The sequence below is a fragment of the Oncorhynchus mykiss genome, chromosome 30, assembly GCF_057628025.1.
Source record: "Oncorhynchus mykiss isolate SJ-2025 chromosome 30, ASM5762802v1, whole genome shotgun sequence".
NCBI classification, from domain to species: Eukaryota; Metazoa; Chordata; class Actinopteri; order Salmoniformes; family Salmonidae; genus Oncorhynchus; species Oncorhynchus mykiss.
In genome coordinates this window covers 32,685,407-32,702,340 of record NC_143051.1, presented here as the reverse complement: position 1 = coordinate 32,702,340, position 16,934 = coordinate 32,685,407, and the positions used below count along the sequence as shown (strand labels likewise).

General features: G+C 42.2%; 1 protein-coding gene across 1 annotated transcript; it reads left to right on the top strand.

The window, feature by feature from the left end:
* Window positions 1-794: 794 nt before the first annotated feature.
* LOC110488324 (zinc fingers and homeoboxes protein 1) lies at window positions 795-4,997 on the top strand. Its single transcript, XM_021560527.3, has 3 exons — window positions 795-1,154; window positions 1,747-4,527; window positions 4,765-4,997. Exon 2 carries the CDS (start codon window positions 1,877-1,879, stop codon window positions 4,511-4,513), a length of 2,637 nt encoding a protein of 878 aa, XP_021416202.3. The 5' UTR covers window positions 795-1,154; window positions 1,747-1,876; the 3' UTR covers window positions 4,514-4,527; window positions 4,765-4,997.
* Window positions 4,998-16,934: the final 11,937 nt, after the last annotated feature.

The following is a 16,934-nucleotide window of genomic DNA, read 5'->3' as shown; positions in this document are numbered from 1 at the left end:
CAATTTCTGCAACAACTATGCGGTTTACTTTCTGCATCTGTCATATCTCTGAGTCTACCTTTTTAATTGCATATTATTAAAGTATTTGTATCTTTTGTATGTCTTTTTGATTTCTTTATGGGGCAATTTTATCCTCCTTTTCCAACATTTCACATCAACATTATTATGGGCCTTTAGGATAATTGAGAAGGGGTTAGTTCTTCTTAAGATTATCTACATAATGAGCCTCACGTAGCCGACAATACCTGCTTTATGATGTACTACAAACCCATGGCAGGATTAGACAGATGGGTATACAGATAAGATTTAGTTGGGACCCAGCCCATGTGGGGGTGGAGGGGAACGAGGGAGTTGATGTACTGGCTAAATAAGCACTTAGTAGTTGGGATGTTGTAAATTCAATGAGCAAGGCAGAGGGCAAAAAGCCTGATTTGGACAGTGATGGTGCAGAGATGGCAGTGGAATAGAGATACTAAGGGCAGAGGAAAGTTAGGCTATTTTTACAAGATTAAGGGTGGGACACAGCTGGTTGAAATAAGACTTTAAATGTGATAAGAAAGCATTCAACAGGAATGTGTGATTACTGCCAGGAAACAGAGACCGTGGAACATGTATTGCTACATTGTGGGCAGTATGAGGGAGAATTAGATACAGGACATTAATTTAAAGAGTTTATTGAGTAGAACGCCATTATATATGGTATCAAATATTTTATCTTATTTAAAAGCAACAAGGCTGGCCCACACTCCAGTACAGTAGGTGGCGTTAATGCACCATAACGTTGAATGCCAACCGCCGATAAACCCCACCGAAGAAGAGGAAGAAGGAAATAAAAAAATGACTATCGTTAGATTCGATGAGCCATCGGTGTCTACATCTAGGCCGGTTTAAATGCATGAACAAACCAAACAAGGTGATGTTTTGTAGGCAAAGGGAAAGGGAGTGAAAAAACAACCGAATCTCGGCGCATTCACTATTCTGCGTCTATGATAACAACAGATGGACTCGTTGCTCCTGTGGGCCACTGCCGGAGTCGACAGTGCATTTGTTGGGGAGGGAACGACTGGGCAAAGGCGGAAGACGGCGCATCAGCAGTCAGATTGGAAGCTAACTGGTTGTTGCAAGATGCTTGTAAGCGACAGTTCTCTACACGGGTAGGTAATAAAATTAACACCACGTGAAGGTAGTTTTACACACGTAATAGTTCAAATGAATAAGATTTGACTATCATTTCCCACTTTTTGCTGAATACTCCCATCCCCCCCAAAACAGAAAAATACGTACACTCGTGACCGGCACAAGTGACAGATGAATATTATTTGCAGTGTGACTGACTGACAAGTTGGTTAACAAACTGGTAGTTAGCAGACTAATGATACGATACAGAGGCATTAGTAATACTACATCGATTTAGGAATAACATGTCTTGTCCTGCAGTTTTCTCAAATCATTTTGCTTTGGGCCAGAATGCATATAAACAGCCACTTATTAATGGTGTTTCTGTGGAGCGCTTTGAAGACTTCAATTGTGAGAGTTTAGTATTGGCAGTGGAAACAATGTAGCGACTTGCAAATGTATTAGTGAAATGAAACTTTCTATACATGTCCCACCACACTTACAACAATCTGTTAAAGGACACTGCAGTAGAGACCCCCCTCTTAAATATTGTAGTAGATAGGCATTCATGTTTAGACCTTGAATTTTTCTCTCAATTATGTGCATATAATATGGATCTATCTCTTGCAGGATTTAAGGATAAGTCAACTTTGAAGTTTGAACTCCTGAAGTAACCTGCATGGATCGACAAGGGCTGAACTAAAATTTTGATTAAAAAAATATATATATATATATTCAACACAAGCACAGATAAGACACAATGGCGAGCAGAAGAAAATCAACAACGCCTTGCATGTTCCCTCCAGTTGAAATGGTGGATTCAGACCCTGACATGGAGGTCGTTACAGAGGGAGATGAACAGACTGACGAGGGGGCAGCTAACTGTCCTGTGGAAAACTCAACTGAAAGCAACCCGAGTGAGGAAGACACACAGGCCATGGACCACTTCATTAAAACTATGGACTCGAGTACAGCAGAAGGAGGTTATGAGTGCAAGTACTGCAGCTTTCAGACATCACAGCTCAATATGTTTACCTTGCATGTGGACACTGAACACCCAAATATAGTTCTAAACTCATCTTATGTGTGTGTTGAGTGTGACTTTCACACCAAGAGGTATGATGCATTGTTGGAGCATAATGCACGCCACCACCCTGGAGAAGACAATTTCACCAGGACCATGGTGAAGAGCAACAATCAAACCATCTTTGAGCAGAGAGTCAATGACTTGACCTTTGATGGCAGTTTTGTTGAGGAGGATGAGGACACATCCTGTAAGGGTATTGCCCTAAGCAAGACACCAATCATGAAGCTCAAGAGTAGGGCTGAGGCCAAGAAGTTTACAGGCTCACACAAAATGGCAGATAACAGTGTCATTAAAGTGGAGAGTGATGGGGAAGAAGAGGTGCCCCCCCCTCCTGTCACCCCCACTGTAGTGGCTGTGTCAACCCCTCTGACCATTCAACCTATTCAGCAAAGCATAATGGTCAACAGCCCAAATGTGCTCCAAATAAAGACCACCAACTCCACCACAATGCTCCCTCCAGGGACATTGGCTCAAGTTCTGTCTGCCTTGCAGAATCAGCAGACCTCCCAGACCCAGCTCCTCATCCCAGTCAGTAGTATCCCCACATACAATGGGGCCATGGACAATAATGTCCTGCTGGTCAGTGCCTATAATAGGTTCCCTTACCCATCTGTGTCAGAGATCATGGGTCTAGCAGCACAAACCAAGTTCACAGAGGAGCAGATAAAGGTGTGGTTCTCTGCCCAGCGGCTGAAGCACGGTGTGAGCTGGACCCCAGAGGAGGTGGAGGAGGCCAGGAGGAAGAAGTTCAACGGCTCAGTGCAGGCGGTGCCACAGACCATCACTGTCATCCCAGCCAATTTTGCTACGGCAGCCAATGGCCTGCAGTCCATCTTTCAGACTTGTCAGATTGTAGGGCAACCAGGGATGGTTTTGACTCAGGTAGGGGGTGGCAACGCTGTCCCTGTGACCTCACCCATCACGTTAGCTGTTGCTGGGGTCCCCAACCCCAGAACCAGTGTCAGTAAGGTAACAGAACCCTCCACCTCTGAGACCGCTTCTCCACTCAGTACCGATTCCCTGGGAGTGCGACCCAAAAAATCCAAGGAGCAGCTAGCAGAGCTGAAGGCCAGTTACCTAAGGAGACAGTTTGCCACTGAGGCAGAGATCTCTCAGCTGATGAAGGTCACTAACCTCACCAAAAGAGCAATAAAGAAGTGGTTCAGTGACACACGTTACAACCAACGCAACTCAAAGGATCACCAAGGCGTTGCCTTGAATGACATTTCAGTCAACACCAACAGTAACGATGGCAGCAGCAGCACAGCCATTGTGATCGACTCCAGCGACGAAGCCAGTGAATCCTCTCTCACAACCCAAGGGCCCATCTATGATCCACGAATCAAGTTCCGCCACGCCTTTCCTGACTTCACACCTCAGAAGTTCAAGGAAAAGACTCCGGAGCAGCTTCTGCTTTTGGAGGCCAGCTACCAGAAGTCTGACACGCCAGGCGATGAGGAGCTAAGTAGGTTGAGGATGGAGACTAAACTGACCAGGCGAGAGGTGGACGCCTGGTTCTCTGAGAGGAGAAAAATGCCACTGGACTCTGATGGCACAGAGGAGCTAGAGAGTGAAATGGTCAAAGTGCCTTCCTCTGGGCAAGAAGCTCGGACGCCATCCAGCGGCCGGAAGATAATGAAGAAAACCCCAGAGCAGCTCCACGTCCTGAAAAGCGCCTTTGTTCGTACCCAGTGGCCCTCTGCTGAAGAGTACGACAAGATGGCCAAGGAGAGCGGGTTACCCAGAACCTACATTGTCAACTGGTTTGGAGACACCCGTTATGCCTGCAAGAACAGTAACCTGAAGTGGTACTACTTGTATCAGAGTGGAAAGGTTAACGAGGCAATGAACGGAGGTGATCTTAAGAAGAAGCCACGGAAACGCTTTCGAGGTTGGTCCAGGAGGACGAGGCGGCCATACCCCTGCAAACAAACACCCCCTACCATCAAAGTCAAGACGGGTAAAGATATTTTAAAGGAGCACTACCTCAAGCATAAGGTCTTAAATGAGAAAGATTTGGATGAACTGGTGGCCAAGTCCAGTATGAGCTATGAGCAGGTGCGGGACTGGTTTGCGGAGATCAGCAGGAGGGAAGAGAAGGGCCTTGACCCTTTCAGTGAGGGTAAAGAGGAGACACACGGTGACAGTGAGGGAGAGATGGAAGTGAAAGAGAAAGGGGATGATGAAGAAAACGACATTGACGACAAAGATGATGAAAATAACAATGATGAATATGAAACGAATGACAATGAAACCACGGAAGAGCCTCTATGTTTCAAGCAATCACAGTCAGAACCAGAAGATCAGTGATTTAAAAGGTCCAGGTGAGTGATGACAAGGATGTGTAGAATGAGTACATTTTCTAATTGTAAAGGCATTTGTTACTTGTGTGTCCTGAATTATTATTATTAAATGTTTTTAACATGTCAAGATCTGTCCTCTGAATTTAGCCTAATACAAATTGAATTACTTTTGACCTTGAGTTCCTCTTTATACAGTCAGTGAGGAAATTTGCACACTAATCTCATGTTTTCTTAATTATGACGTTTTTGCTCCCACAGAATTGTCATTGGTTGCCTACAGAAGCGAAGAGATGGAAAACACAGGTGAAATGTACCAAGTGTTTTGGTGTTAAACTGCGTGGACCAACCAGGCACGAAGAAGCCAGAAGATGTATGATGCCAAATAATTTTAGCAAGAGATTATATACTGAACAAAAATATAAACGCAACATGTAAAGTGTTGGTCCCATGTTTCATGAGCGGAAATAAAATATCCCTGAAATTTTCCACATGCACAAATCATCAAATCAAATGTTTATAAAGCCCTTTTTAAATCAGCAGATGTTACAAAGTGCTTATACAGAAACCCAGCCTAAAACGCCAAACCGTAAGCAATGCAGATGTAGAAGCATGGTGGCTAGGAAAAACTCCCTAGAAAGGCAGGAACCTAGGAAAAAACCTAGAGAGGAACCAGGCTCTGAGGGGTGGCCAGTCCTCTTCTGGCTGTGCCCAGTGGAGATTATAAGAGTACATGGCCATTAAGATCGTTCAAAAATATGTTCAAATGTTCATAGATGACCAGCAGGGTCAAATAATAATCACAGTGGTTGTAGAGGGTGCAACAAGTCTGCACATCAGGAGTAAATGTCAGTTGGCTTTTCATGGCTCGTTCAGAGGTCGCGACAGCAGGTGAGGGAGAGGATCGAAACAGCAGGTCCGGGACAAGGTAGCATGTCCGGTGAACAGGTCAGAGTTCCATAACCAGGGTTGAAACTGGATCAGCAACACGACCAGGTGGACTGTGGACAGCCAGGAGTCATCAGGCCAGGTAGTCCTGAGGCAAGGTCCTGGGGCTCAGCTCCTCAGAGAGAGAGAGAGAGAGATGGGAGCATACTTAAGTTCACACAGGACACCAGATAAGACAGGAGAATTTTACCAGATACGAAATAGTGACCCTAGACCCCCCCCCTCCCCCCGGCACAGACTATTGCAGCATAGATACTGGAGGTTGAGACCAGGGGGTCGGGGGACACTGGGCCTGTCCGATGATAACCCCAGACAGGGCCAACCAGCTAGGATATAACCATACCCACTTTGCCAAAGCACAGCCCCACAACAATAGAGAGTTAAACAGACAACCAACTTACTGCCCTGAGACATTTCTGAGTATAGCGCACAAAGACCTCTTCCACCGCACAAGCCCGAGAGGGCGCAAAACTGGCTTACTTCTCTCAAATTTTGTGCAAATTTATTGACATCCCTGTTAGTGACCATTTCTCCTTTGCCAAGATAATCCATCATCTGATAGGTGTGGCATATCAAGAAGCTGATTAAACAGCATGATCATTACACAGGTGCACCTTGTGCTGGGGGAAAATAAAAGGGCACTAAAATGTGCAGTTTTGTCACACAACACAATGCCACAGATGTCTCAAATTTTGAGGGAGCATGCAATTGACATGCTTATTGCAAGAATGTCCACCAGAGCTGTTGGTTGATAATTGAATGTTCATTTCTCGACCATAAGCCACCTCGTTTTAGAGAATTTGGCAGTACGTTCAACCGGCCTCACAACCACAGACCGCGTGTAACCACGCCAGCCCAGCACCTCCACATCTGGCTTCTTCACCTGCACGATCGTCTGAGACCAGCCACCCAGACAGTTGATGGAAACTGAGCAGTATTTCTGTCTGTAATAAAACCCTTTTCCCTTGTGGGGAAAAGTACTTCTGATTGGCTGGGCCTGGCTCCCCAGTGGGTGGGCCTGGCTCCCCAGTGGCTGGGCCTATGCCCTCCCAGGCCTACCCATGGCTGCCCAGTCATGTGAAATCCATAGATTAGGACCTAATGAATTTATTTCAATTGACTGATTTCCTTAAATGTACTGTAACTCAGTAAAAACATTGAAATATTTTGGTTCAGTATATATATCTTACATTACCTTAGTTGAAAATACTATTTGGTTTTCTGGGATATTTTAGTAATATTTTACCTTGCTATCTTAACTAAATCCAAGACATTTCGATTTGGTAAATCCTTCTTTTTTTCTTGTAGATTATGTAATAACGTTTTTAAATTGTGTCCAGGTTGAAGGGAATTTCAAAATGTTTTTTCTTTGATGTACTGACAAAACGTTTTTTTTTTTTTTTTTTTAAATCTCACAGTTTTGTGAATATGACTTAAATCAGTGCCATCTGTTTTTGGATTATGTTTTAAATGGAATCAGTGGTTCTACAAAACTGTTTTTATATGTGTTCAAATAATTTGTTGGTCTTAAATGACAAAATATGGAGTAATCCAGGTTAATATTCTGCTCAGTTTTTTGGGGTGGGATTCTTTGTATGTTGGTTTTCCAACATGCTGTCATTCAGGATTTAGTAAACATTACCTCAGTCTTTTAAGCTATGAGTGGAAGACAGTCACTTTGTTCAATTTAAATGGGTTTTAAAAATACACATGATACAGGTTCATTCACAGTTTGCTTGAGATGGCAGTTTTTTCTAAAGTAAGTAACTTTCAATGCATAGTTGTACTTGAAAAAAAAAATACGGGTTAAAATCTTTCAGGTGTACAATGAGAACGATATAGGGTGAAGATACCACAAGCTCTTGGTATGGTTCCTCTTTTAACGAGAGCCAATTTGACTTTAGTCAACCTTTTAACTTTTCTTCCTCTGCTTATCTTCCTCTTATCTTGTAGGTCTATATTCAAATCTGGATGTACAGGTTTTTATATGCAACTATACATCAAAGAACAGTCAATGAGGGGATGGTGAATTATAAATTATTGTTTTGCTTCTCTATGTTTTCAGTAATGACAAGGACCCTTATGAATTCTGCAATATGGTATAAGCCTGTTGGCATCTTTAATTGCTGTAATATGATGATTAGTTGATTAGTATTATTAGTTAATTTATTTATTATATCTTACTTTCGTGAATACTTTGCCAAGAAAATGTATTTAGTTTCAGACCAGTGCTTTTGCAGGTAAGAAACAGATTTTCAGTAGTCATTGTCAAGCCATAGAAAATAGAAAAAGTGCAACTAACTCTGTTAGCCATTGAAATCAACCACAATACTAAATTTACCACATTTTACAGTTGGACAATACATTTGTTTGTGACATGCTTGTTATTAGAAGTGTGGAAATCCATTGCCAATGCAGAACACTGCCACCTGATTTTTGACTTCTGTGCAATTGTTGTTCTATCTTCTACAAACTCAACTTGAGTCATGATGCATTTGTGTTCAACATTGTATCATAACTGACATGCCATTTCAGAAGTCTTTTAATAGACATTACGCAGCAAAGAAAAACTTGTCTGAGGGAAATATGATTTAATATGATTGAATGTCATTATTTGAACCTTGCATCATTAAATGGCAATATTTGTCAATCCAGTTGTATTTATACCACCTGATAAGTTTATTAAGAATAAGCCATGCTGAGGTAGGTTTATTAAGAATACACCATGCTGAGGTAGGTTTATTAAGAATAAGCCATGCTGAGGTAGGTTTAATAAGAATAAGCCATGCTGAGGTAGGTTTATTAAGAATACACCATGCTGAGGTAGGTTTATTAAGAATAAGCCATGCTGAGGTAGGTTTATTAAGAATAAGCCATGCTGAGGTAGGTTTATTAAGAATACACCATGCTGAGGTAGGTTTATTAAGAATAAGCCATGCTGAGGTAGGTTTAATAAGAATAAGCCATGCTGAGGTAGGTTTATTAAGAATACACCATGCTGAGGTAGGTTTATTAAGAATAAGCCATGCTGAGGTAGGTTTATTAAGAATAAGCCATGCTGAGGTAGGTTTAATAAGAATAAGCCATGCTGAGGTAGGTTTATTAAGAATACACCATGCTGAGGTAGGTTTATTAAGAATAAGCCATGCTGAGGTAGGTTTATTAAGAATAAGCCATGCTGAGGTAGGTTTATTAAGAATACACCATGCTGAGGTAGGTTTATTAAGAATACACCATGCTGAGGTAGGTTTATTAAGAATACACCATGCTGAGGTAGGTTTATTAAGAATAAGCCATGCTGAGGTAGGTTTATTAAGAATACGCCGTGCTGAGGTAGGTTTATTAAGAATACACCATGCTGAGGTAGGTTTATTAAGAATAAGCCATGCTGAGGTAGGTTTATTAAGAATAAGCCATGCTGAGGTAGGTTTATTAAGAATACGCCATGCTGAGAGGTATACTGTATGGTTCATTCTTCTGGTATGGATGTCTTTTTATTCCAGGAGGTGGAGCTATTTGGAATGTTATTGTTTTTCTAAGCCAACATTGAATAAGGTAAGCCAGAATGGGATGGTATAACATTTGAAGTAGCTTTGACTATAATTTAAATTGTTATCCTCCGTCCTACCAGTGTTAAAATGATGGAGATGGGGTAGGGCAGGGTTTCCCAGTCAGTCCTGGGGCCCCCCTGGGTGCACGTTTAGTTTTTTTTGCCTAGCCCTACACAGCTGTTTCATCAAACTTTGGCTCTTTGAATCAGCTGTGTAGTGTTAGGGCAAAAACCAAAATGTGCACCCAGAGGATGCCCCGGACAGACCCTGGTGTAGGGGACTGGATTGGTAAAACTAAAGTACATTTTGCGGTCAACCTATATTCTATTCATATAATTCATTATATTATGTCCAGTGTAATTCTGGGGGGGGGGGGGCTAATTTACCAACTGCACAGTTGGCAAATTAGATTAAGTAGGCATAACTGAAAACTGTGAATTGGAACAGCTACATTTTCATGTAGTACAGTACTGTAAGTGTGGTATTGGGCCTCACTGGAGATACATTTACCCAAAGAGAAATGTCCCGCAGTGCTGAAACTCACTACAAAAATTTTGTTGGCAGGCTGAAAATCCCCACTAATATGTATTGCCTTGCTCATTGGGAGCCTGCTTGATATTTGGCCATCGAAGAGTTAATGTTAAAGAGAACTATCCAAATCAAGGGTGTGACCAGCTGTGGGCTTCCATCCTAATCAGAGAGAGGGGAAGAGAGAGGGAAAATAAAAGTAGATATGCAAGATTTTTAAAAAAGGGTGTCAACGACCAGCAATGAGATAGACAAGAATACAATACCCTTTCTCTACTGACCCAGATAGACATACCCAGGCAGTGCTACGTAAATACGTATGGCAGCACGCTCTAGTCTTGGCAGCAGCGGCATCTGTGTCAGCCGCAGCCCCGCTTTTTTTCCCAGCGATTACGTAGCAGAGGGTGTGCGAGGAGAGCGCAAACCAGTCTCTGGTGCTCACTGGGTCATGCTAAGGACGACTCTCCCCCGGTCTCCCCTCCCTACCCCACGCGTCTGCTGCTGCAGCCCGAGGTCCCTGCTCACTGCGTCCGCCTACATATCAAAATGCCTGGCTGCCTGCTCCCATGATGCGGCACGCTGCAAATAAAGCATTCCCAACGTCTGTCGCACAGCGGTCTGCAGTGCACAGAGTTTTTTAAATCCAGTTAATCCCCTATCGCCCCCACCTGGGATGTAGCCTATATGTTACGAATACAGAACACAGAGTTCTTAAAAAAATGTAAAAAAAATTCAGGGGGTAGATCAGCTTAAATATTGAAAATAGATTGTGGCTTCTATCAATGTAATTGTCTACATCATTTCTAATCCCACATATATATTTTTGGGTCAACAGTTTAAACACCGACTGATTACAGGGTTTTTCTTTATTTTTTAAAACTATTTTCTACATTGCAGAATAATAGTGTAGACATCAAAACTATGAAATAACACATGTAGAAACCAAAAAAATGTTAAACAAATCAAAATATATTTCATATTTGAGATTCTTCAAAGTAGCCACCCTTTGCTTTGCACACGCTTGGCATTCTCTCAACCACCTTCATGAAGTAATCACCTGGAATGCATTTAAATTAACAGGTGTGCCTTGTTAAAAGTTAAGTGGAATTTATTTCCTTCTTAATACGTTTGAGCCAATCAGTTTTGCTGTGACAAGGTAGGGGTAGTATACAGAAGATAGCTCTATTTAGTAAAAGACCAAGTCCATAATATGGCAAGAACAGCTAAAATAAGCAAAGAGAAACGACAGTCCATCATTACTTTAAGACATTGTCAGTCACTCTGGAACATTTCAAGAACTTTGAAAGTTTCTTCAAGTGCAGCTGCAAAAACCATCAAGCGCTATGATGAAACTGGCTCTCATGAGGACCGCCACAGGAAAGTAAGACCCAGAGTTACCTCTGTTGCAGAGAATAAGTTCATTAGTGTTACCAGACTCAATAAATGCTGCACAGAGTTCAAGTAACAGACACATCTCAACATCAACTGTTCAGAGGAGACTGCATCAATCAGGCCTTCATGGTCAAAAAAACATCAAGCAATGGACATTAGACCGGTGGAAATCTGTCCTTTGATCTGATGAGTCCAAATTTCAGACATTTGTTTCCAACCTCGGTGTCTATGTGAAACACAGAGTAGGTGAAGGAATGATCGCTGCGTGTGTGGTTCCAACCGTGAAGCACAGAGGAGGAGGGGTGATGGTGCTTTGCTGGTGACACTGTCAGTGATATATTTAGAATTCAAGGTACACTTAACCAGTATGGCTACCACAGCATTCTGCATCGATACACCATCCCTTCTGGTTTCGCTTAGTGGGACTATCATTTGTTTTTCAACAGGACAAAGACCCAACACACCTCCAGGCTGTGTAAGGGCTATTTGACGAAGAAGGAGAGTAATGGAGTGCTGCATCAGATGACCTGGCCTCCATAATCACCTGACCTCAACCCAATTGAGATGGTTTGGGATGAGTCGGACCGCAGAGTGTAGGAAAAGCAGCCAACAAGTGCTCGGCATATGTGGGAACTCCTTCAAGACTATTGGAAAAGCATTCCTCATGAAGCTGGTTGAGAGAATGCCAAGAGTGTGCAAAGCTGTCATCAAGGCAAAGGGTGGCTACTTTGAAGAATCCAAAATATAAAATATATTTTGATTTGTTTAACACTTTTTTGGTTACTACATGATTATGTGTGTGTTATTTCATAGTTTTGATGTATTCACTATTATTCTACAATGTAGAAAATAGTAAAATTAAAGAAAAACCATTGAATGAGTAGGTGTGTCCAAACTTTTGACTGGTACTGTACATATGTTTTTAGATATTTTCCTTTATTATTTTCTCCTAACCCTACCACCCCTCCCCTAATTAGAGTAAACTTATGGACAACAACACTTTAGGCTTCTACTTCCAGTTTATACATACTATATACATTTTATGGACACAGTATATTTTACAATAGTTATCTCTTGTTTGTTTTTAGTCCCATCCTTCAGCTACCCTCAAACACTCCCATCTATCTTTGAAGACCGTTCAGTTTTGATTTCTATTTGTCATATATTTTTCAACTGTGCTGTTTCACAAAACTTCTGAAACTATATATATTTTACGGACACTGTATATTTTACATTCGTTATCTTGTTATTTTTAGTCCCACCCTTCAGCTCCCCTCAACCACTCCACTAATGGTTTTCCTCCTCTTCTGAGGAGGGGTAGGAAGGATCGGACCAATATGCAGCGTGGTAAGTGTTCGTCATTTTATTAAAACTAAACTGAACACTACAATACAAAGCAAACAAAAAGAACAACCAAAACAGTTCCGTCTGGTAACTAATACAAAGACAGAAAACAACTACCCACAAATCATAGTGGAAAAACAGGCTGCCTAAGTATGGTTCTCAATCAGAGACAATGATAAACAGCTGCCTCTGATTGGGAACCATACCAGGCCAAACACAGAAATACAAAAACATAGAACAACACATAGAATGCCCACCCCAACTCACGCCCTGACCAAACTAAAATAGAGACATAAAAAAGGAACTAAGGTCAGGACGTGACACTCCCATCTGTCTCAGAACACCATCCAGTTTTGACTTCTATTTGCCATATATTATTCAACTGTGCTGTGATGTTTCACAAAAGTTCTGAACCTTTCTATTCTCATAGTTTCTACAGATTGTAAATTAAAATAAATATTTTTGCTAAGAGTATTATTATATTATTGATCGATTGATTATGACTTTCCAAATCACCCAGCAGTGCTATTTGCAGAGTTAGCTCCAGGTAAATGTTGCAATTCTTCAGCCATTCCTGAACCTGCGACCAAAAACAAGCTACATATGAACAGTAGCAAAAAAAATAATCTAATGATTCTGTTTCTTCGCAGCTAAATCTGCAGATCTGGGATGGTTGTATCCCCCATAAATAGAACATTCTCTTGGTTGCAAGAATTTTGTATAATCATTTAAATTGAAAAACTCTTTTAAGTTTTGAAGCCGGCATCGTTTTGTGTATCAGTTCATATGCCATGGAATTGGTACATCCAAAATATCTTCCCCAACTATTTTGCAATCTATATGGCACATCTGTACATTTTTTGGTCCTTAAATGAAACTTGTATACTTTTTTATTTATCACAATTATCTTTAACCAATTTTGGTGTTTAATGCAGAGCCGAACAACAAGTTCCTTACTTTCACAGTTCTTTACTGGGCTGAATCAAACCACGTGAGCGACTGCTTTGAGTGACACAGCTATGGCAGTGTCCAGAGATGCCCCTCCCCTGCACTTGTCCTTACAATACCCTGGTTCACAAGGCAAAGGGAATTCATGCTGTATAGTTGTTGACAGATATACCATTAGGCCACCATCTCTAGACTCCCAAACAGTTCTGCCCACGCACGCCACTCATCAGACCGAATCCAGTCTGTCGTCTCATATTTGCCTTTGTCTTCTGAGTTTGAAACTGGGGTATGATCCAGGGTAAAGGGTTCACTGCTGAACAGAGTTCTGTTCTCAATGTACTGCGCAGCACTGCTGAGCCGAGCCTAAAAAAACTGGGCTGAAGACACCACAGATGGATCTCCCTGTCTGAAAAGGGGTCTGTTACACAATTGAGGGCATTGAAGTCTGAAGTGTACAAAGAACGTATTCAAGCAGTGCTTTATTTTTCGGCCAGCATGTTCTGTTTAAAATCACATTTGCCATCTGGTGGCTGATGGACATTGTTCTCGGCTGCATCAGTTTCTTACCTGAATAAGGCTGCATGGCGATCCCATTCAAATCGGTAGGAGACCCCCCTTCAATGTATTGCAGTGGAACGGACTTGAAAATGACTTGTCTGAACGAATAAATGTGTTGCTACTGTAATGACTGTACTGTTGTGTAATGATGTAATGTTTTTGTGACTCTTGCACAAGCTTTACAGTTGGACACAGGAAGCAGGTATTTTCATCTCACCATTTATAGTTTGGGACATTGTCTCTGTTATGGTTCCACTAGTCTCAAATATTCATGTTGAAACCAATGTGAAGAGTAAATAGACAAAAATAATAATAATCCTGACCAGGGTAGTGACCCAATTTCAAGTTCATGTCTAGCTTTAACTTTGTCTTCTCTCTGCTCACAACGTCATATCCCATTCTTCATCGATATACTGACTGACTAACATGTATGCATTCATTGCCCCTGTGATACAATCCTATGATATTGATGTTCATATGCTGAAGTCATGATACACTATATATACACAAAAGTATGAGGACACCCCTTCAAATGAGTGGATTCGGTTATATCTGCAACATCATTGCTGATAGGTAGGTCTAAAAAAATCGAGCACACAGAACAACACACACCATGCAATCTCCATAGACAAACATTGCCAGTAGAATGGCCATACTGAAGAGCTCAGTGACTTTCAACGTGGCACCGCCATAGGACTCCAAGTCAGTTCGTCAAATTTCTGCCCTGCTAGAGCTGCCTCTGTCAACTGTAAGTGCTGTTAAGCCTAAATTCACTATGCGCAATGCCAAGCGTTGGCTGGTGTGGTGTAAAGTCTGCCACCATTGGACTCTGGAGCAGTGGAAACACGTTCTCTGGAGTGATGAATAGCGCTTCACTTTCTGGTAGTCCGACAGACAAATCTGGCTTTGGCAGAGGCCAGGAGAACGCTACCCACCCCAATGCATAGTGCCAACTGTAAAGTTTGGTGGAGGAGGAATAATGGTCTGGGGCTGTTTTTCATGGATCGGGCTAGACTCCTTAGTTCCAGTGAAGGGAAATCTTAATGCCACAGCATACAATGACATTCTGTATTTCCAACTTTGTGATAAGAGCTTGGGGAAAGCCCTTTCCTGTTTCAGTATGACAATGCCCCCATGCACAAAGTGAGGTCATACATAAATGGTTTGTTCAGATTGGTGTGGAGGAACTTGATTGGCCTGCACAGAGTCCTGACCTCAACCACATCAAACACCTTTAGGATGAATTGGAACACCTGGCCAACATCAGTGCCTGACCTCACTAATGCTCTTGTGGCTGAATGAAAGCAAGTCCCTGTAGCAGTGTCCCAACATCTAGTGGAAAGCCTTCCCAGAAGAGCGGAGGCTGTTATAGCAGCAAAGGGAGGACCAACTCCATATTAATGCCAATGATTTTGGAATGAGATGTTTGACGAGCAGGTGTCCACATATTTTTGGTCATGCAGTGTATGTTCTGAATAGTTTGTGTTGCGTCTGACGTGTTCTTTCAATGCAATGACAGCAAAGTTCCTCTTGGGGTTAGAGAAGTGCCATACCCTAACCCTCCTGGTTCCGGTAGTCCACCCTGCATTGTTACCAGTTCACGTTAGTCTGCCTGACGTTTGAGTTGTGTCAGCGAGGTACCTTGCCAATCGCACCAAGTCACACCACACAGTGTGCAGGTTTATGTACAGACATTTTAATCACGCTCGCTCTAACCAATCCTTCAATGGCAGTTTTAATAAACTGTTCCCAGACGTTTGAACAATGTTGCACCCCCCTCTTAGTTTCGATGTCGATGCATCTCCTGCACGGCCACCGATAGTAAAGTCAGCCATTTGGTCCTCAAAGAGAATGCAGTGTCCTCAAAGCGCCATTGACATTCTCTGGTGCAGTTTCCTCCTGTGGTGCATCTATTTATGGTCAACTATATATATTTTTCTCTCATTTTGATCAAAGTCACTAGTCCCTGAGGTTTTCTTTGACATTGTTTCCTGACTTCAGAAGCCCCCGTTTATACCTGCAGCATACGTGTCCTCATCTTGCCAGTTTACACTTGTAAGATCTGACCAAAATCAGTTCACAATGCGTCTGTCTACACTGGTCTAAAAATGTAGGCACAATCAACACGAGGACAAGATCATGACAAAGGGTGCATGTTAGAAGCAGGTATAAACGTGGATAGAGACCCGACAAATACATGCATACTTTGTCCCTCGTGTCTCAGGTCAATACAAATATTTAGATTCATATTTTCAGCAAGTCACACGAATTAGTCTGTGACATCTGAAAAATGGACCAAGAGATCTGTTCCATAGCCAGATCAATGATTATGTGTCACTCGTAGGATTCTTCAGCTGTGTTGATGACAGATGTACTTGGTTATTAGTCTATTAACTCTAATCCTCAACAAATTCATACTCTTATCTTTCACTCTCAGACGTTGGACCAAAACATTACGATAGGGGTTTAAGTATCAATACTTCCAGTTTTGTTTTGGGAGCCGATGAGGGACCACCTGCTCACCTTCCTAATGTTTGAGTAGACATGGGCGGCAGCGCCTTTTTGTTGACACCGAAGTTCCTGTGAGCTCATTATCACTTCCTCCTGTTAAGCACTTCGCAGTGTTGGCCGACCTTGGCTCGGAGGCCCAACAGTGAGCAGCCTGGAGGGGTATCTGATTTCTGTTCCACCTGGCCCATTATTCCTGTGTTTGACCAGCCAAAATATAGGCCTGTAGGTATTGCAGATGGTTTTGCAGGCTCCCTTTTCTTCATGGCAAAATAACAAGTAAAGCACACTTCAAAACTAAGGTTTTGCTAACTTTGTGTACTCACTGGGACAACTTGTGCTGTCACGTATGAGAATACTATAAACAGAAGGCTTGCTGTTTGTCTAAACGAATCACACTGGAGTATTGGGTTCTGTTGGTGGGCCCATGGCCAGTCAGCCGAGAGGGATTATCCCTGTACTGTACCATTCACATCTCCAGCTAAACCTCCCGAGACACATTAAATCTGCCAAGAGTAGAGGAGAGAATGCCAGGCCAGTGCACTCTGTGCCCCATTACAGCTGTTACTCTCCTCTCTAAGCCTCTAACATACTTTAAAATTAGGTTGGTAGATGGTATACCGACATCCCAAAATGATTTTTGTTAAAAAATGG

Coding starts and splice junctions, on each gene's coding strand:
- LOC110488324 (XM_021560527.3), top strand. CDS start 1,877: ATGGCGAGCAGAAGAAAATCAACAACGCCTTGCATGTTCCCTCCAGTT.